This window comes from Chlamydotis macqueenii, chromosome Z, assembly GCF_036417535.1.
Source record: "Chlamydotis macqueenii isolate bChlMac1 chromosome Z, bChlMac1.mat, whole genome shotgun sequence".
NCBI lineage: Eukaryota > Metazoa > Chordata > Aves > Otidiformes > Otididae > Chlamydotis > Chlamydotis macqueenii.
Genome location: NC_141593.1, coordinates 42,108,357 through 42,129,542, shown reverse-complemented (window position 1 = coordinate 42,129,542; position 21,186 = coordinate 42,108,357). Strand labels below are relative to the sequence as shown.

Genomic DNA, 21,186 nt, shown 5'->3' with positions numbered 1-21,186 from the left:
TGAGGCTGATGAACTCAGCAACAAAATTATCATTTTCACAGATTTAGAGAGAGATAGACTTTTATGTCCAGAGCATCTCTGTGTTTTTCTTCAGCAGAAGCCTTATATCTGTTGGGAGCTTGTTGCAAGCATAGCGGTGTGTGAAAGCATTATATCCACAGTAGTCAGACTAAGAGCCCTATGAATTTGATAGGAAGATTTCCACTGACTTAAATGAAAGCTCTGCGAGGCCTTAAGGCACTGCCTGACCACCACCTAACCCTAATAAAACACCAGTGGATGGTTTACTTTTCTTGAAGGCTAAGCACACACGATAAGCTTTCACTATTAGAATAAAAACAGCTATTCGACAACTAAATGGCTAAGCAGGCAGTTTTTCATCCTGAATATGAAATTCTCTCTCATTCTCTACTGTTTTCATCAAGTCAATGGTCAAAGTGTAGGGGAACACACAATCATGCCCACGTTGTTTTTCTTCTTTTGTGACCAAAATATGTCAAATCAATTTTGATTTTAAAGAAAAAATCTGAAAATGTAAAGGTTTCACAGAGTTATACTTTCCTGTGTATTTCATCTTTCCATCTCTCTTCCTCTCTGGCCCACACTTCCCTGGCCTTGCTTGGTTTTTATTTTCCATGGAACTACTGGATGGCACCCATCACAGATTTATCTGTACTCCTCACGGTGCTCACTCATCCAAAGTCCCCAGAAATGTCCGCTTCTTGGAGCTTTCTCCCATGTCCTACTTACTTCCACTATCAGAGCTTTTCCAGAATTCAGGAAGATTTGAAAAAGTAGAGAATAGAAGCTTAAAAAATATTATTCTTAAAAAAAAATACATATATATATGAATGTGTATATGTCTATATATACAGAAAGAGAGATAAATTAAAGTAAAAATTACATTTATAAAATATATTTCTTGTAGGTATATACACATATGTTTTCAGGAATATTAGTTCTGAAGAATGTCTATAACAGCTAGCCAGCTTTGCTTCTGGACTATGATTGGTTTCTTCTATGAGGACTTTTACCAGAAACATATTTATTTGTTAGAAAAAATTAAATTGCCCTTAAGTGCTGGACAGTCTGTAAACAAGAACAAGAAAGAGTGTGTCCCAAGTAAATTCAAATCATGTTATATAATGTTATAAAGGCAACAAGGATTCTTCTGTCTCCGCTTTTTTTTTGTGTGTATACAGTTGAAATAATTCACTTATGTTTTGTTGTTTGTTATATTTCATATAGCTGGTTTTGTTTAATTGTGTTATACAACTGCATGGAAGTGACTTAATTTTTCTCTGAAATCATGCATTTTTTAACACCAGCAAGTAAAAAGCAGTATTGATGTTGAGATGCAATTTAACAGCATCACTGATACTTCTTTCACGTATTAATTTATTTTAAATCCTCTTTATAATTCATTGTTTTTTTAACTGAATAAGGTAACTCTGTTGCAGTAGTTAAAAAATCTAACTACCGAACTCCAGCCCTAACTGTATGGACTGTTATAGCAATGGGAGGAATAAGTGGATGAGAAGACAATCTTTTCCTGAGCATACTGCTGTGGCAGGTAACAGTGAAGATGAGAGAGGCAGAGGTCACAGACCTCATTCGGTGGCACCGTGTGCAACAGTAAATGCCACTCACTATGAATATAACAGAAAGAACTGGGTTCAAAAGTACTGCCAGGAAAATTGCCCTGTCTTCAGGATGACAAGTTTCTGCGGGTGTGTTAGCATCAGTATATTGGCTAGTTAAATGAGGAATGAGGAAATGAGTAGAAAATTTGTCGAACAACACCCCCACGCTTGTTCAACCAAATCATTCAGGCTGGCGTAGGAGCATCTGAACATAAATTCACCTCTTGCAAGTCTCACCTGTTGCATCAAAATAAGTTTTACCACTTATTTCTGGAGGGAGGGAAAAGATTTCCCCATGCATATTCATTACAGGCATTTCACTGCTTACAGCCAACTAAAGCAGCGAATCACTGAACCAGAAAACCAGTTTATCAGGATTTCTAAAGGTGCTGAAGCATGGTACAAAAAGTCTTTAAAAAAATTTAAAAATGAAAAAATTACAATGCCCAACCAAGCAAAGCAATATAACAGCTGGGTCTGGACTGGCTTGGGAAGAACAGTTTTAGTGTGAAAGCCTCGGGGTGTTGGAGGCAATCAAGTGGGATGCAACAGCTTGCCAGCACAGAGTAACAAAGCTGTAAGACCCTGCGCTGGGCCATGTACTCCTGCCTGAGGCACTCATGAGAACAGTTATTCTCTTTCTCTAGGAGATATCCAAAGATGGACATTTTCTGTGATTTTTTTCTGGTGGCCTGTCACAGCTGTGGCATGTGTAGCCCAAACCAGGAAGACGCACGTCTTGGTAGGAAACATGTCACATCACAGCCATGGTCCCACATTTCTGCAGATATGGCTGGTGTTCCAGTTGCCTTTGAATGCCTCCCATCTCAGGGAAAGGAACTTGGCTGAGCTCCCTCTGCCTGGCTTATGGCCGTGTGTCCTGGCCTGCCGAGACCTTTGCCCCCAGCCTGCAGCGACCAGGAATACCAACCACTATCTCCTGCAAAGTAGGACATAGCCTTATTAAACCCCTTAAAAGCCAGCACGTGTCTGAGAACATGGGCCTGATCCAGCACCCAGCATGGTCAGGGGGAGATAGATCAGCCTTTCCATGAAGAGGAACGTCATTAGCTGCTCTAATTTAGCAATTGGAGCTCTGTCTTTTTAATCACTGGGCGGTTCTGCTCCGCTCCTTCCCAAGCATGGAGCACTTCCGATTTGAAGAACTGCTTTCCCATAATTAAATGAAAAAGAGTTAGTTGCAGCCCTCCGCACAAATTACTACCCAGTGAATGTAGAATAATGCATCATAAGTAGTACTTTATTCTATTTATTGTACAGATATTGATGTGTGCTGGATTTGTTCTATTTTAGAGGGACTGCCATGGTAACTCATCTCTCTTGACAAAGCCTTTATGTCAGAGCAGAAGTGAAAGACGCAGAAACTGAACTTTGGGTAGCCAGTGAGATGAAGGCTGCCAGCACTAACCTCAGCAAAGCCTCGCGAGAAAACAAGCCGGTGTGTTCATCTCCTACCCAGAGATCTTGCTCACCGGGGAATTGCCAACTGCGGGGCGAGAACAGAGGCACGGCAGCAGCCAGCAGCGTCTGTTTAAGGTAAAACGCGACAGATGCGTTCTACCTTAGCTTCCGAGACGCCAGCTGCCCACATAGATTTAAGCACCAGCACGTTTTAAAAGAGAAATAACATCATGGAAGGGTTTGCTTGATCTGACAGTGTTACTCAGTGCCATCAGTAATACGGCAGGTAACCAAACAGCCGGAAAGATGGACGTAACACCAGGCACACTTTGCTGCCTTTCACTACTACCGTTGTCCTCACCTGTGTGTGAGCTACAGACTCAATTTTAGGGTTTTTTTTTTTGGGCTGGGCCTAGCTTGATTTCTCAGTCTAGCATGACTTATCTAATCCCCATCCTAAATCCTTTCTCATCACACTTGCTCCCCTGAGCACCCCAGGATTTGACATCTGAAAGGCAAAACAGCAAGGTTTGGACCCTGGGCAGAGTCCCAGGAGACATCCCCATTGCTCAGGCTGCAGCCCACCCTCTCCACTGGTTTGGGTTTTACGGCCCCCGCCGCTGCCAGCTCTGTAGTTGCATGCTGCTCATTGTGGTGAGACCCGGGTTGGGCATTTTGGTGCTGTGAACTGGAAATCAAGATGTTTTTGTGTTGGTTTTATTTCTGACTTTCTAAAAAAAGTGTTGACTTTGTCCAGAAAGAGCCAGCAGCCGAATTTCCCTCACATGCCGTTCTAACTTAGGAAATCCATCATTGAACCCTGCCTGGAGTCTCACTCACAAGCAGGTGTTTAGCAGCAAATCTCATTTGAAAATAACTGCTAAGCAACATGCGTGATGGTGCGACAGGATTTTGCACAGCTTGGGAAAACAGCATGACCTGCAGTTGATGTTGTGAACTTCACCAATCCCTACCCGGTTGCCGAGCATGGAAGTCAGTGGGGTTGTACCACACAGGGCGAGCCAAAAGAGCACTGGAACAGCTTGCAGAGTGCCTTCCTCTTGCCAGAGTGATTAGTCCCCCACTGGTAAAAAAACCATCCACACTTACTGTCAATAGGTGTTATTTTAACCAAGCAGAGTGCATGTTTATTTAGTGGCCTCTGTGCTATCGGAGGCACCACATTTACTCTCCATCTGCTTTCCCTCATCCAAGCCTCTAGATTAGTTGTTGCTAAAAATGACTGGCACTAATGACATTTGTCAACATAATTCCCCAAATCACAAAGCAGTGCAAAGAACCCCTAAAAACATAAGGGGAAAGAAATGACCTGAGTTTACAACTGATTGTTTGCAGAGACGTTCTTTCTTGTGTAACAGCTTGGAAGAACTGGAAGACAAACAAACTCTGAGCCGAAACCACCCTGTTCAGGGCCGGGGCGGGGAGAGGGGAGCAGGGGATATGAGATCCATATGTTCGTCCTATTTTGTCTCCTAAAGACTTGCTGTTCCCAGCTGTGACTTTTCTTGAAACGTTAATTATAGGAGCTGGGGATGTCAGCAGTGCTCTTAACAGACTAACTTAAGTACTGAAAAAAAATTGCCTGATGAATAAAAAGCCAGTTTTAGAAATAGCGATGGGTGGCAGCAAAAGCAAAATGCATCAGTGGCACACATGTGGAGGACAGGAATGCACCTCTGCCCACCCTCGTGCTGCGGGGGCCAGGGCGGTGGGTTTGTCCATGCACCTGTGTGTGGCTCCCAAAACTGACCTCAGCTAGAGTGGTGGGAACATGTGGGGCCAAGGAGGGTGCACGTAGAGTTGGCAGTGGTGAGGCAGAAAGGTGCAGATTAACTGCTGGTGTCACCTGGATTCAAAAAATGAGTGAAAAGAGATGTGACTGTTCAGGACTGTTCAGATAGTCTCTGGGACAAGGTAAATTGCTTGTCCCTTTGTGAACAGATTTAATTGGTGCAATAAAACCAGAACAAGTATTTCAGTGTTTTAATCTCAAGATCATTATTTAAACGAGATTATATAAATGTGTAACCTTATATTCTGACATGGTTAAATGCTTCATAATAATCATGCCGCTGGGTGCCAGCTATGCCGTTGGGTGATTTATCAGGTGCTGTGCCATGGAGAAGCTAGACAATGCCTTGCAGAAAGAAAGTGAGTGGTATGGGGCTGGGACCCAGCTGGTTCTCTGCTATCAGACACTTAGCTGAGGGCAAGGCAAGCAGCAGCAAGATACCCCAAAAATGGCCAAGACCAAGATACAGGGCCAAGCCCAGTTGCCACCCCTCTCCATGGCAAACAACATGGGGCTGCCTAAGTGGCAATGAGTGGCATAGCCCAGCCAGCAGGTCCACCCAAAACAGAGGGTGTGCTCCTGAGGAGATGTGCCACAGTCACGAGCATCAGCTCATGCCAAGATGGGCAGGTCTGGAGCCCTCACCGCCACCCGACTTGCTGGCTGGGTGCTCTGATGCCACAGCAGTACATGAAGATGGGACTGTGGGCAGCTGTAGGCGGGGTGCTTGTGATGAACAGAATGGCAGATTCCTGTCACAGTGATTAACACTTTTTCCCAGTCTCCTAAGAGCAGGACTATTGCATGCTCAGCCCTTTATCTGCCTTGGTGAAAGTGTGCTCTCTCCCTCCTCCTCTCCAGTGTCGGTCCTGGGATGCAGGAAAGAGTCAAGGAGGATTACAGACTGTGTAATTACAGGGCTGTCCACAGCCATGCCCACCCTGCTCATGCTGGAGACACACCATGCTGCCTCCACAAGCATCCCCTGGGACTGCGCCGACACACTGCAGATGGACAGGAGGCTTGTTGTCAACACTGGACCCAGCATTTACCAGCAAAGGGGAATTACACCCACCACCTCTATCAGGATGTGGACATGCAGAAACCCAGCCAGTGCAGGCACTGGGGGACAGAGACTTCTTGGTTGCCAGGATTCTCCTCAAAAGCCACATAAGCCTGAGGGCCAAGGCTGTGCTGTTCCCTGTGGGTCACCCAGACTGTGGCTGGTCTATCCCTCCTGTACTGTGAGGTATGAGGAGAGAGGGAAACACTTGTTTTGAGGGGGGGGTAAGACCTGAGCATGCTGAGAAGAGACCTTCCCATGTTGCTCCTTAGTAGATACCACTGACCTCTTGGCACTGTTTAGGGGCTAAAGTCCACAAGTTCAGCTTCTGTCAGCTTTGCAGGCTGGCCTGGCTCCCACCTAAATGGTTTTTCTCCTCTCTGTTGCATGGAGAATAAATACTGTTCACCTACCCTCAAATGTATTAAGAGCATCTGCTGTCTCTGCAGTATCAGGGTACAGAAATTAAAGGGCACTTAGAGGTGCGAAAACCAACCGGCAAGGAACCATCTGCTTTGAGGGTAAAGTTGCTCACCTCTGCCAAATTTGAAGGTTCTGCCCTGGTAATGCATGTTGGGAAAGAAAGAACTTTCAATTTAAATGTTACCCAGGACCAGGGCTAGTAGCACTGGCTAGAAGGGCAGACAGAAAGGAGATTTTTTTTCCCCTTTGAAAAAAAAAGCTATCACAAACTAGTTGTAAACTGGTTTCACACAGGTGCTGTCATTCCTGTTGCAGCCCCAACCTTCCAGAGAAGGACTTGGGTTACCAGGAGCAGAAGCCTGCTCTGGGAGTTACCTATGTCAAAATTCCCATTCTCTGCTAATCTCCAACAAACGACCCACTCATTCAGAACAGTTTTTAACTGGGCTCTGCCCATGCTGTGACACACTGAAGAGCAGTATCAGTTTTTATGTATTTAAACAAACTCAGGAAAACAAAAAAAGGCAAATATCAGGATAACAGAGTGGCAGACTTGGACCTTCCATGAGACCAGCAGTCACTGTATCATAACAAAGCACTGCTAGGCCTAGAAACATCTTCCTCTGCATCGGAAGTGCTCAAAATACGTGTAAATAATTTGTCAAGTGTCTGTTTTATTTAAGGTCAGACACTAGAACAGTGAAACTACACGTCTAGTATTTACATTACATTTTAAACAAGGGTTTGCTCACTTACTCTCTGATCCTCTCCCATCCGTCTCTTCTTTCCTTGCATATTATTTAATACAGAGCCCAGACAGAAATAGCACAAGCTCTTCTCTTCTGAGCATCCTTATTAATCCCTGTTCTAGGCTCAGTTGTTGCTCAAATTGTGATCCTTTGTGCTAGAACATATTTTTGCATTATGTGACTATCAGCTCAAAAAAGTAAAGCAATTGTTTTTCCACACATTTCTTCTGCTGCTTATGAGGTTTTTTTTATTAGTATTCTTCATTGCATCACTGAGAAAAATAGACCCAAGCCCTAAAATCTTCAACTCTCAAAAGGCAGCTGTTGCTGAAGGAACCTTGTTGTGCAGATCAAACCATCCCCAAGAAGTCGAAGCACAGGGCTCTTAGCAAGGAAGTGAGTTGGGTGATTCTCCAGGTGATTACTTCAAATATTTTTCTTTCTTACATGAAATCTTGCCTGGCAGAACCTATGGTTTATGGTAAACATTAATAAGCTGCTTTGGTAAGCTAACCTGTGAGCTGGTTTAGTAGAGTCGGCCTGACTTTGTCCTAATGACATCCAAGAGGTTTTTTTTTCTGTCCTTTCTAGGGCCATCATTCTTCCAACATAAACTGTCTTACTGATTTAAAAATAAATTATTATAGTCATTAAAAAATACTAAAGAGAGTAATCAATAGGCACCGTGAATCACTTTTAAAACAATACAGTGATGAAGATGATTGATTTTGCAGTTATAGGAAGCATTTAGCATAAAGACCTCCTCACCATGAAATCAATGGTGGAAGTTTGTCAAGCCTTAGCCAACACAGGCGTGGGACTTGTGTTCCACGTCCCCTCCTGGTCTGTTAGGTATTTCCCAGCTCTCTGTGGGTTTTACGCAGAAGGCAGGCACAGGACAAGCTGAGGGCTCTTTGGCTGCTGCAAGGATGCATAAGGCTGTCACTGAGCAGCAGATGTGGGAGGGTGCTCAGCTGGTTGCACACCTTGCAGCGGAAACCACTGGCCTGAAACAAGCTACCAAGTCTGACACATTTTGGAGCATCAGGAAGATCAGCAGCCTCATTAAAGGGCCTTCTCCAAGTCCCTCGTGCGGCCTGAACCTTTGCCCTTACAGCTGCAGTGAACAGAAGGCAATAAATACGGCACCGGTCACTACTGGTCTGTGACACAGTGCACTCTGCGGGGCCACGGGTGCCCAGATAGGAAAGACAGGAAAACACATGAAGGTCTTCCTCCCTCAACCAGAGATGAGCAAGCTTATCAATGCATCAACACCTCCTGCCTGCCAAGGGCCCATCTGGGAAGGCTGGGATGAGCTGAGAGGAGCTCTGGGACACTGCGGGTCAACAGGAGGAGGGCTGCTAGGGAGACGAAGCCCAAATTTTAGTCTTGAGGAGGCTGGGCTGCACAAGAAAGAAACAATCAACCTGCCCTCTTGCAATGCTGGAAAAATACTGAGTGTGCTGCTGAGGCTGTCCGTGGGCACCGCTGGCTCACCAGGCTTCGTGTCTTGCGATGCAGAGTGGCCATGAGGAGTGGGAACGTCCAGTCCCGCTGCTGCTACATGCCCCTGGCCTTAAAAACCTCTGGGGACAGGGAATGGTTGGGGAGGGGGTGTGTGGGCCGTTGTGCCCGTGCTGCTGGGACTGCAGAGTGATGCTTGAACAGGCTCGGCACTGGGAGCTTCTGCATTACTCGCTGCTGCAAAGGGCACTTCATTGCAATGAGTTGTCAGCAGTGAGGTGTTTCATTTTGGGATGGCAACACAACCCACAGAGTCTGGAAGGCATTCAGATTTTACCACGAAGGCAGGTAAGGCAGCTCTAAGTCGCTGGATTGACGTAAACTGCCAACAAATCTTTTTAGTGTCATTCAAGGATATTTTCACAGCTTTGGACAAACTTTTATCCTGAGGCTTCTTCTCAGTGGATTATTTTCCTTTGACCTTTAGAATGCTTGCAGCCAGCTTGTCTGGCCTGAGAGAGGTCTCCTGGCAGAGGGAAGCAGACACAGTCCTGAAGTGGCTCTCTTATTGTTTTACTCTAACCTTGAACTGCTTGCTTGAGATCAATAGCTTGTGGAGAGATCTTTAATCAGGCTGCTGAACCTTCCTTTGGTTGTCTAAGCGCTCTGCATTACAAATCTTAATTACGTTCTTCAAGTATCTGGATTTAATGCTATATTCGTTCACAATATATTCATTCTAGACTGACATGAGTTAAAAAGAACAAACAACATTTTTAATGGGCTTGTGGTTTGAGAGACATTTTTAGCAAAAAGCCAGAGAATATCTGAAGGCCTATTTCTGCTAGAAGATAAATAGGTGTTTGCTAAGCCAGCTCCCTAAATGAACAAGCATTCAAATAGAATCTTCATTTGGAAAACAAAGAATACAAAAAAAAAAAAAAGTGTCTGTCATCACATTCAGATTGGATATTCCTTTTCCCTGTTATGATGGGTCTCCTCTTTCATCAACTACGAGTTCAGAGACCTGTTTTTTATTCAGGGTTTTAGAATGCAAATATGTCATGTTTGTAAGCGTACAAAACCGTTCTTTAATTACATCCTTTTCAAAAAAGAATGGAGTTAAACAAAGGCATTCGAACAAAAGAAAATAGCACACAACGCTTCATGAAATTTTTAGGTTTTTTAAAGTAATAATTTTATCTTTCTTTTGGATGACATTGTTTATTGTAAGACATTATTTTTATTAAATACACTGTAATACAAGAGACTTTCCATGTCATGTTGAGAGAAGCTGGTCACATGATTCACAAACAAAACTTTTAACACTGATACCTAGGCATCACTTTGAAATCAGCCAAGATGCAATGAAAGTTCTAAAGCAATGACTTGTTATAACAAAGTGCAAAACAAGAACCACTAAATAGTTCCACGGAGACATCACGTTTAAAAAAAAAAAAAAAAAAAAAGAAAGAAGAAAGAGAGCTCTACACACCAGGTCACAGTTCGGTGACAATATAGAGATTTATGTTTATATGTAGATACCTTCCTCTTTATCTTAAGGGAAAAAGAGAGCGATACCTAGAAATATATATATACATAAAGTATAGGTGGAGAGCAGGGCTGGGACAAATATTTCATAATTAATTGATTCTCTCTTTATGGGTGATTCAATTAAACATCAATGTTGAATTAAATTACTTGTATACAAAACATTCTTAGCTACTTTTCTTAAAGTCACAGAAAGATACATATAAGCTGCAAGATATAGGCCTCTGGAAAGATTTGCTTTGACGTCTGTTTTCTCACATATTCCAATCAAATGGCCTCACTACTAGCAGCTTCTATTATCCTTGCCCAAAGTATTCAGTGTTTATAAAATACCAGCCGGTCATCGCTCGGAACCTTCTACAAGCGAACATAAAACCCCCACAGACCTGGTCTAGAATGCATAGACGGTAAAATAACACACCCATCATTTCCCATTTCTTCTCCTGAGACATATGTTTAAAAGATGGCAAAATAGTCACTTGGTTGCTATTGTGAAATTCACAGTGTTTTCCCTGCAACATGTAGACTTTTTTTTTTTTTTTTTTTTTTTGCTTCATATTTGTGATGAATGCAGCACATCCCCCTAGCCCACTCAAATTAAGGTGTTTTAACTAAGGCTCTAAAGGACCTCTTGATTAAAAGCAGCAGTGGTTCATCCCAGCCCTCACAACAAGAAAATACAACTTCCTGTGCTATCAAAACCTTCATCTTTGATTAGAAACCCCAATCTGCTCCCCAGCCCCTCCCTACTCCCCTCCCTTTATATAGCAGTGTTTGAAATTCAGCTACAGGCTGCAACAACCCCGACACAGACTTGTTCTAACACATGTGCATTGTACCGTAGTAATCCAGTGACCTGATCATTTTATTGGGTTATTTAATATTTTTTTTGAAGTGTTTTGTGAAAGTCTACATCAACCACAACAAAAGCAATCTCTCAGAAAGGTGGGCATAGGTACAGAGAGAGAGAGAAAAAAAGATGGAAAGAGAGAAAGAGAGAAAGGAAGAGAAAAGAAGAAGGAAAGAAGGAGAAAAGGAAAGAAAGGAAAAGAAGGAAAGTGATAAATATCAAGAAAGGATGAAAAAGAAAGAAAAAGATAAAAAATAGACAGTTACTTATTAAACTGTAGACAATAATATTGTTTTACAAATCAAAATGAATGAAGTCCTTCTAAAAAGGGTGCACTCCATCATGCATCACGGGGTGCTGTTGCTTTACAAATATCTGTTCTCCACAGCCAGTTCCAAGTTCTGTGGCTCTATTGAGAGTGAAGGACAGAATGTGGTGAATGCTGCTATTATTACTGCTGAATTTTGGCGTTCTCATTGTCCAACAAGTCGTGTTGCAGTCTGAATAGTCCGGCTCATTCTTGGAATTATTTCGTTACTGCAGACGAGTATAAAATGCTAATGGAGTTGCACTGTTATTCTAGGACAATAAAACAACAATAGCGCAAACCCAGAAAGGACAGTAAAATAAACTCCATTTTCCCGAGCTTGGAAGCTTGTCTGTTCATTTCACTGTGAGAAACCAACAAGTGAGATATGAATGGAAGAAATGTTTTTATGCAATCATCTGGGGAAAAAAATTGCTTGTTGTTCAATCTCTGGCATTCTAGCACTGCCTCTGCTGCACACCAATTAAAAAGTTTAATCTAAACATAGAAAAAGAAATATCAAAAGCAAAAAAAATATTTTGGTTACTCAGCAGACGTTATCAATTTATTAATAGCACTCTAATCATCATTTGTAATAATGTAGGTGTATGTAAATTTATACATATACACACAGCCCATACATAATGTGCATGCATGTCTGCACATATATAAATAAAATACAACAGACATAGGCATACAGGTATATGCTATGTGTGTGTATATATATATGCCATATGCAAACACACATATATTATATAGTTCAGTTCATAGCACAGTCCAGAAAGACTTTTTAGATTAGCCTGATTGTCATATTTACTGAGTGTACACAATTTAGCTAACAGTGCAAGCATGATGAATATGCACATATACTCACCCTTCATTGTGATTTGAACAAATTTCTTTGTCTTCTCTGCTCATTCTGCTACACTTACCCACCTTTTCATAACAAATGCAAACTATGTATAGCTACAGTTTATAGCTTGTCTACTGTGATTATACATTTTATGCACTATCAAGAACATTAATGATATAGGTCAAGGTTATCCACACCGGTGGCTCTGGAGAACATTTGGTCCTTTAGAAGTTTAACATACTGCTATGTTATTGCACAATGCATTGTAACACTATTTATCCTCTGAAAGGACTATAATAGTCTCACTAGTAAATCAAAAAGAAGATGCCACTAAGTACATTTTCAGGGTTTTGTGGTTATTTTTGGTATACATTCTTTCAGTGCTTCCAAAACCCACTGTTTGCTTTTAGGCTGGAGCCTTCTTTCCAATAGAATCAGCATCTCAGATGCCTTTTTCTTCAGCTTTTTCTTCATAAGAAACTAAGATAGAATACAGCAGGTAAAAACTTAGCACCCCCCTCCACCACCTGCAGCCTCCTCCCACTGCACAGTGAGAGCAGACTCTGACACCTTTCTTTTCCACCACTGTTATTTTGAAAATCAGTTTCAAATTCCTTTAAAACACAACATTCAGATTCTCAAGAGAATGGGTTTTACTGGATGCTCAGTCTTTATCTAGCTTTCTGTGTGAACTTCCAAGACAGTCTAGATAAAATCTTAAGGCCCATTTCGTAGGAATCTTCTTCTGGCTTTTTGTGTGTTTCCAGTTCAGTAGCGGTTAAGAAACAACATCTAGTTTATTAAAGAAATACTGAGTATGGCTTTATAGTTACACTGTCATGTTTATTTGTAATGCTGCCTTTTCAATGACATTGAGAAGGGTAAAACTTCATCACTGTCCAGTGAACTGTTTTCTTCTGAAAATGTTCAGAATCTTTATGAGCTAGCTCTAAAAGTTTCTGAAGCAAAAACCTAAAGTGCCTCAATAAATAATATATGCGAGCAAATTATATATTAAATGTGCTATGGGAACACTTACAAAAATAAAATGCTTAATTTATTAAATAAAATATCCCCAACACAAAGATGACGGACTATTTTGATCCGGCTCTTATCAATAAGAAATAACGAAAAGAGAAAACGGAAAGAAAGATCACTTTTTTTTTTGCAGTAACGCCCCCTCACAGAGGGAGGCAAAAGTCTTGAGGAATAGGTAAGGTAGGTTTTCATTTGTAAGAATTCATATTAAAAATAATCCTAACTCTAAATTTGAAATAATCAAATTCCAGTTCGAAAAATAACAGGTATGCCCATGCAGCTGTCATCAACACAGTGGCCATGCAAATGTTATACACACACAATGCCAATCCAACCAAAAATAAATTATTTAAGAAAGAGTGGATGTTGGTAATGACAGCACTAGTACCAACACAAACATGGTGCTGAGCTCAGGGTCGTTGCACTCTGAATAGTAAGCCATAACCTCAGAGTAATTTGTTTTCTCTAGAGATCTGTATCCCCTGTCATGGCTCAAACATAACCAGTGATCTCTGTGATTTAGATTATTCATGTTATATCAGCCTATTGTATCTGTAACATTGTAAAGGTATTTTAACATGGCTAATGTCCTCCATTAGCCCCTTCTAATGAAATACAAGTTACACTGTTATGAGTTTGCTATGCCTACTAGGGTGTACTACAAGATGAATGATAGTTTCTGCACAAAGGGCATTAATCGACAAAGACCATGCGCAATTTTGCTTGCATGGTTGAAAAAAAAAAGAAAAAGGATTGAGGAAGGAAGGAATATACTGCTGGACAAGCACAGTATAAGATACACCTGCCCCAGCATCTATAGCTTGTCCTATCTTATCAAAATCCTTAGTTTCAACATGTAATCCTGAAATTAATACTGTACATTAATAAGCCTAGCTTCAGCCTTTATTAAAAAAGACTAGCTGGAGAACATTTTTGTACCAGTGGCATGACAATATCCTACCAGAAGACAAAATAAGGGCATGTGTTTATTTTATCATGTTGTAATGTAATTGTGTGCAGTGTAGGCAGCATCTTTCTCCCTTTTACTTGTACCTGGCAAAGAAAGGTGCTGGCAAAGCACCTCCTTGAACAATCTCTTTAGTCCTCAGAAAGACTCTTCAGGGAAAGTGCGAAACCCCCTCTTGCCTTCCATCAAGTCATTTCAGTGTTTTTTTTTTTGTGGGGCTGGATGCCATCTGATCCCCTAGTTCCTCCAGATAGCGTATCACACAAGACTGTCTTCTTTCCATCTGGCTTTATCTCTGCAAGTAATATGCTTCACGTAGAGAACACCAGTCTTCTTCCACCCACACGCTGAAGCAAAAAAAACTTAGGTGAATCCATAGAAACTCCCAGTAGCTGTACAGCAGAAATCACAAAGTTCAAGTCAAATATATTTTTCCCTTTTTTTCATCCACATCAAAGGCATGAATACAACAAGGCATTGTTAGTCGTGGTGGGCAAACTTAAGAGTCTGCTGATATAACAGATCAGGTTTTTAAGGCCTTTGTCTATGCAGAGTTACAATAATGCAGAAGCCAAATTGATTAGAAAGACAGGAGAGAAGAAAAAAATGATAGAAACTGAAAAAAAGAGAGAGAGAGAGGAGATACATCTCAGTAATGTCTAAAAAGTCAATACTGTGTCTACAGATGGAGAAGTGCACATTGCTTGCCCTTTGAAAGCTTCTCCGCAACTTTGTCATTAATACTGTCAAAGTTAAGAACACATTTTAATGGAGTTCAGCGGCAGTTGAACACATTCATTCCTGCAGCCCATAAGAAGAAACGCTAGGAGACTTTAGCCTAAAATATCCAAGTAGACTGGAGATGCCTTGGCCAAGTTCTGGAGGAGGCAATGGATTTCTTTGATGTTGAGCCTCATGTGAGGCTCCCGTTGCCAACAGCCGAGCATCAAGTCATACACTTCCTTGGGGCATGTGCGAGGTCGCTGCAGGACTCGGCCCTGAGTGATGCACTCAATCACCTATGAGAAATCACAAGGACAGGATCAGCACAGCTGTGCCAACTACATGGAGGTCATCCACAGAAGAGTTAACAGCTGATTGCCACAGCAGCCTCACTGGTGGCAGTCACACAGCCAACTCTGCTAAGGGCTGCATTCCTAGGTAGACATGAGCAACAGGATGCAATCCGGAAAAATCACTGTAACACAAGTTAGTAAGGAGCAAGAACTTCACTGATGTTAAGTTCACCCATGCTGCCCCTTGATTCACGAGGGGATGATGGCCAGGAAGTAATCCTATATCTCCTTTCTCTACCCATCTATCAAACTCATCTCATCTCAGAAGGAGGCTATGTTTTCACCATGCTCACACAGAGCATCAGTGCATCTCCCTCCCTCCCTCCTTAGACTTACGAGTATCACTGTGGCTAATCTCTGGAAAAGGGTTATACTTGTGACTGCCTGGAAATCAAGAGATCTCCAGATTCCTTCAATCTATTCAAGAATGATTTTGGACAATCACTCTGCAACAATGACATATGTGATACAGAATTGAAATCACCCAAAGCCTGGTTAGGAGATAGCTAAGCTCCTTTTCATTACTTCATGGTCTTTCTCAATACTCATAGCAGACTCTATTCTATACAAAGGAAAAAGCTAAATTTCAACTTGTGTAGTTCTGCTTGGACAACTTCCATCCACTTTGGGGAGAAAAGGGTGAAAAGGAAGAAATTCAACCACAAATTTCATGATAAAAGCATAAATACCTGATATCAGGAGTTTTGCCTTTACTAAATAAATTTGTTGCTGTCCCTTCTCCAGAGGAGCTATAGCAACAGGTAACGTGCCAGCCTTCCCAATGCAATTTGAGAATGTATTACACACACCTCATTGTTTGAGAGCTGATACCACGGCTGTTTGCCATAGGTAAAAATTTCCCATAATACAACCCCCAGGCTCCAGACATCACTTTCTGTGGTGAACTTCCTGTACATGATACTCTCTGGAGGCATCCAACGAATGGGCAGCATGGTATGACCCCCAACCTGAGAAAAACAAATGAAAGAGTCAGAAATAATTCCCCCAAACACTCACAAGAAAGAGTAAAAAGATATTAAATAAGGAGAATCAATCCATGGGTTCTTTTTTTTCCTCATCTGATACCATTCACTTCAAGGAGCTTTTAAGAACTAGTGCTCCCTGGTCCAAATTCCTCTCCCCCCAGCAACAGTCCCCACCATAACAAGGTTGCTCAACAGAATCTCCAAAGACATGATTTCTGAAGTGCAAACTCATCTTTGACATTTACCTGGCACACCCTACCCAAAGAACAGGAAGCTCTATAAAATGATTAATTAATTTAGCCTACCAACTCACTTTAAATTAGGTCAGTTCTACTCTCCACTTTAACACTGAGGAAACTATAAAAGATTCATGAAATGAAATCTGCACTGATGAGTCTCCTAGAAACTCAGCAATACCAGCTGAAGTCTATGAAGACACTGGTCTGACTGCATGACACCCCAGGATCATTATCTGTATGGTTTAGTGCCCTAATTTTGAGTGAACTAAAACACTATTTGCTGTGATAATTTACAAAGTTAATGTATCAAATTATTTTGTTCCACATTAACTACCCAGTCCTACACAGCTTTAAAAAAAAAGTCAGTCCTTTGGATATATTCCCTTGATAATAAACAACTTGTAAGGCACGGACTCCTATCCCAAATCAACTCATGTTGAATAGGATCTTTCACTGAATGAATGCCTTTCTGAAAGTCTCTTAGAACATTTTTCATTTTCCCCAGAATGCTAAAAGTTAGGTTTCCTAACCTTCATCTCAATTTAAAAAAAATATCTTATTTCCAGTTTCTAAACAACTTACTGTTTCTGGTATGTCCCATTCTGACAGGATCACAACAATAAAGAAATCCGCTCAAGTACTTTTAAAATAGTGTAACTGCTGAGATACTGTAGTATAGATATAGAAATATTCTGATTGCTTTTGCATCAAGACAGCTGCAAATATTTCCAAGGAAGTTGGGGAAAAAAAAAAGGAAAGCTTTTTCAAGGACATCAAACTTTTGCTTAACTCTAATTTTCCTGTCTGAAAAGGCATTTACTTATGAAACCACATTTGCACTTTACATTTGTTGTTATAAATAATGCCCTCCTTGTTCTCATGTTGAAACAGCAAATGGAAGGAAAACCCACCAGAAGTTCAGTCAGGGTTCACATTATTTCTAAATCACTCAGAACATCCATTTCCAGCTATTTGTCAGTAATTCAGTGTTAGTGCAGCATACCAAAACTACAGTTATGTCTGGGAGAGCTCAGCTCCGTTCCATGGATTGCCACTAGTCAATGCTCGCTACTGACTCCATAAACACAGAAAGTCTTGATAAAACTTTCATAGACTTGGTCTGTTACTTGGCTCTTCTTCTGCCCCTACATGAGATGTCACGTGAGCAATGGATGAGTGTTTTTTTGTCAGGATGCTGAATGAAAGGCAGGTCTCCCGAGTTCAGTTCCTGGCTACATCGTGGATTTGCTTCTGACTCAATGCAGCTTGCTGTGCACAGGTTTCAGAGTCATTCAACAGGGGACCCAATTCCTACAGCATTCCACCTAACTTAAAAACATACACATCAGCACTCCATTGACAGAGAATGGACACACATTTTTAATTGCTTTGCTCAATTTGGCCCACTCTGTGTTACGGTCTACCCCTATTGCAGGCAGACTGGCTGTAAGGTTCTATGCATCAGTATTTTTAATCATCTTTGATTGAGAAGTTACTCAATGATGTGGAGAGTTTGAAGTAACACACGAGCATGCTGAGATACAAACAGAGTTCAGTTTCCCACCTTATCATAACCCAAACTGACATGGCAACCAGATAGCTCCAAATCACCATTTTACCCCCATCTTGAGAGGTATTTCATTAGAAAGTCAGAAAAGTCAGTCCCTTAGAAACATGCAGCCACATACACCCAGACAAAGGGCAAGTGCCATTAAAAGATGGTTAGTGATGAGAAGCTTTGGGTCTCATCAAATATTAAAATGTCTCTTAGATCTGCTCATCATATAGGCTCTGCTACTGGTTCTTTTCAGCAATTTCTTGGCCTCATTCCTTAAAAATTAATGAAAGCTATAAACAATAAAACATGTGTCTCTATTTTTTCTTATTTGTCCTATCCTACAACAAGAGATTTTGAAAAAGCAATTAAAAAAATCTCCTACCACTCTCTAACTCTTCTTTTCCCATGGTTCTTTGCTACAGAACCACAGTATATTTGTGGTAGGACTCTATGCTGAGTTTCCAAAGTCATTCAGTAAAATGAGTGACACACCTCTAGAGTGAGGATGATAAATTGCCACCAGATGATGGCTCTGTGATTAACTGATCTGTAACATCACAGACCTAGCTGTGTCTCTTTGCAGTCATAGCAAGACTAACTCATCAGTAGAGTACTTGTCCAGGAATGAGAAGTCCTGAGGTCTGTCTATCCCTATCATTACCAATATCAATCATTTCAGGCAAATTTACTCCCAATGCTGCAGCATCTCTATGAAGATAATATTTAATGCCTTGCAAAATATCAATAAAAGTTTTATAATGGGTGCTGGTTTTGCCAGATGGCATTGCAATGGAGAGAGGATATCCATGCAACACTGAGGATCACCTGTGGCAGGCCGAACATCGAACGTGTGGGCCAAAAGCTTCTTTAGTTTCAACTCAGATTTCAGTTCAGCCACATCAAAAGCACAGGTCAGGGCCTGGCCAAAGGCACTTTTTCTAAACGTACATTTCCTTCTCTGTTATATTGATCAGTGGTTACTGAGTCAACACTCAGCTAGCTCAGAAAAGCATTAAAGGTTGTGTTAGGTATATGCTTAAAACGAAGCACAAGCTTCAGAGCTTTCTTGAACTGAAGCCTGGGACTTGACACCACTATTTGCAGGGTGGATGAAACAAATTGCCAGTCAGTTGTGAGCTTCTTTTGATCTTTTTTTTGGACTGTCCAAGCACCCAAAGCTGTGCCATAATAGCAGTGAAGAGAGGCCTTCTTGCTGTTGTTGTCAAACTCTCAGCAAGGCTAAGGGGTGTTTTCCAAGAAGGACCAATAAAGGGAAACATGGCTACACTGACCAAACTTTAAAGGTGCTGAGTGCTTCGAAGGGATGCCTTCTGCATGTGCTTTAATAAGAAAAGCAAGTACTACACAGCTCTCAGATATCAACAGCATTCTGCAGGATAAAGTCCATGCTATGCACACTGTAATTGCCGTGCTGCTTGATACACATAATTTTAAAATGGCTGTGTGCTAAGCAGACTATAGTTGCAGATAAATAACACCTTTATGTTCAGTCTAGCTAAGTTTATGACAGGTTTAAAAGCATCACAGTTTTAACTTAATACACTATCACTTTAAAATCCATACTATAACTGCAAAAATGCTGCAGAAATGACCATTTTATGAATACAGATCAGAGTGTATTTTCTTGATGCTTCCCTGAAAGCAGCTGCATTACGATGGTTCATTTTTATTTAGAATTGCACCTCTACACATCCTTTCTGGGCCTTGAATACTTTCATCTAAATTTCAGTTTATGAAAGCAAGCACTCCCAAGCCCTCTGTAGCCTTGCATTACATTCACTAGTTGCTTTTACTAGCAATGTTGGGCTAGAATCTAAACCAGAAAGCCTGCTGAATTAGCTTCTGCAGTGTGCAAACTATCCACAGGGAGGAGACTGCTATGCCAGATCAGTGAACTACGATGTTCTCCAAAGAAGTATGTCCAAGGGGAAACTGCCACACTGCTCCACATATGAAATGTTGCACTTTCAATAATACAATGTCATTCCACTTGTCACCACATTCAGCATTTATCTTGTAAATGAATTTAGCACTTTGAAAGGTGCCAGATAAGCCAACCTTGAACATTGTTTTCATCTACTTGCAAACGTCAAGCTTCAAGGATTGCTGTAGAAGCATCATGTCTTCTTCATGCTGTAGAAGCACCAAGTCCTAGCCTTGAAGCAGGGCATCTAATTCTAGAGTTTGCTAAAGTTTGTTCACTTTCCGGCCACATATGTTCCATATCCTGTTTCACAGGCACTAGGAAATGGTGAGGGTTGTCTGATGCAGCAATTTCTGTTTTAAGAAGGAAATCAAGCCTGTAGAATGAAATTCTGTGGAAGGCGATTTCTGTTGCCCAAGGGTCTGCACACATCCATCCATCCACGTCATATAAACTCAGCTTTCTTGCACATTAATACTACTGCTACAGAGAAGAGCCCGCAGCAGACTGTCATAAAGCTAAAGGCAGGCAATCACTGTAATTTCCCTACACCAATTAAAAATGCATCTGTCGATACCCTGCCCTGGTCACTGTTTCAACCTCCACTGCCCAATTGCCATTGGCACCCAAAGCCCTGTCACCTGATGTCTGTGAGCAAATGGATAAGCTCTCTCACAAAGAATAAGCAGATGAAGCCTTCTGCTCCTGCTGGGAACAGGAGGCTGTGGGTGGAGCCAGAGGAAGCAAACCTACGGAGATGCAGAAGAAACAGGCCATACGTGGGGCTGCACAGGTAAGATGCAAGCCAGGGGCTGGGAAATGCAAAAAAAAAAAAATGTTGCTAAGATAACTACTCAATCAATTCACACCAGGTTTATGACTTACTCATTTGTACCATGAAGAGGGAGGGCTGAATGGATTGGCCACACTTTTGCAATGAATGCCAGCTGCAACCCAGTTTTACAATAGCAGCACTGGGGTCTGCAGTGCTGAGGGTACGACAGAGGGGTTTGGGGCTCCAGAGCCATGCCGTAGGGTGCTGTAGGCGCTGACCAAAGGACAGGACAGGGACTAGCTGGAACAGGGGGTAATCTCTCCTCCTGCTAAATGCTGGTGGCCATATTTGTAGAGGCTCCACCACTCCTGGAGAGGACATCAAACCCAATGCCTAGCTTTTGCAGGCATTGTATTACATAACCCTTTCCCCACGTTTTCAGTTTCTGTCTTCTTGTAGTT

General features: G+C 41.6%; 1 protein-coding gene across 2 annotated transcripts in view; it reads right to left on the bottom strand.

The window, feature by feature from the left end:
* Positions 1-9,750: 9,750 nt before the first annotated feature.
* NTRK2 (neurotrophic receptor tyrosine kinase 2) overlaps positions 9,751-21,186 on the bottom strand; it is a 210,728-nt gene continuing 199,292 nt past the window's right edge. For both annotated transcript variants that reach the window (XM_086769955.1, XM_086769956.1), the window contains 2 exons: positions 16,032-16,190; positions 9,751-15,165 (listed from right to left, as the gene is read on the bottom strand). In XM_086769955.1, the coding sequence (XP_086626081.1) occupies positions 14,980-15,165; positions 16,032-16,190 (345 nt within the window). In that variant the 3' untranslated portion in view covers positions 9,751-14,979. The remainder of the gene's footprint in view (positions 15,166-16,031; positions 16,191-21,186) is intronic.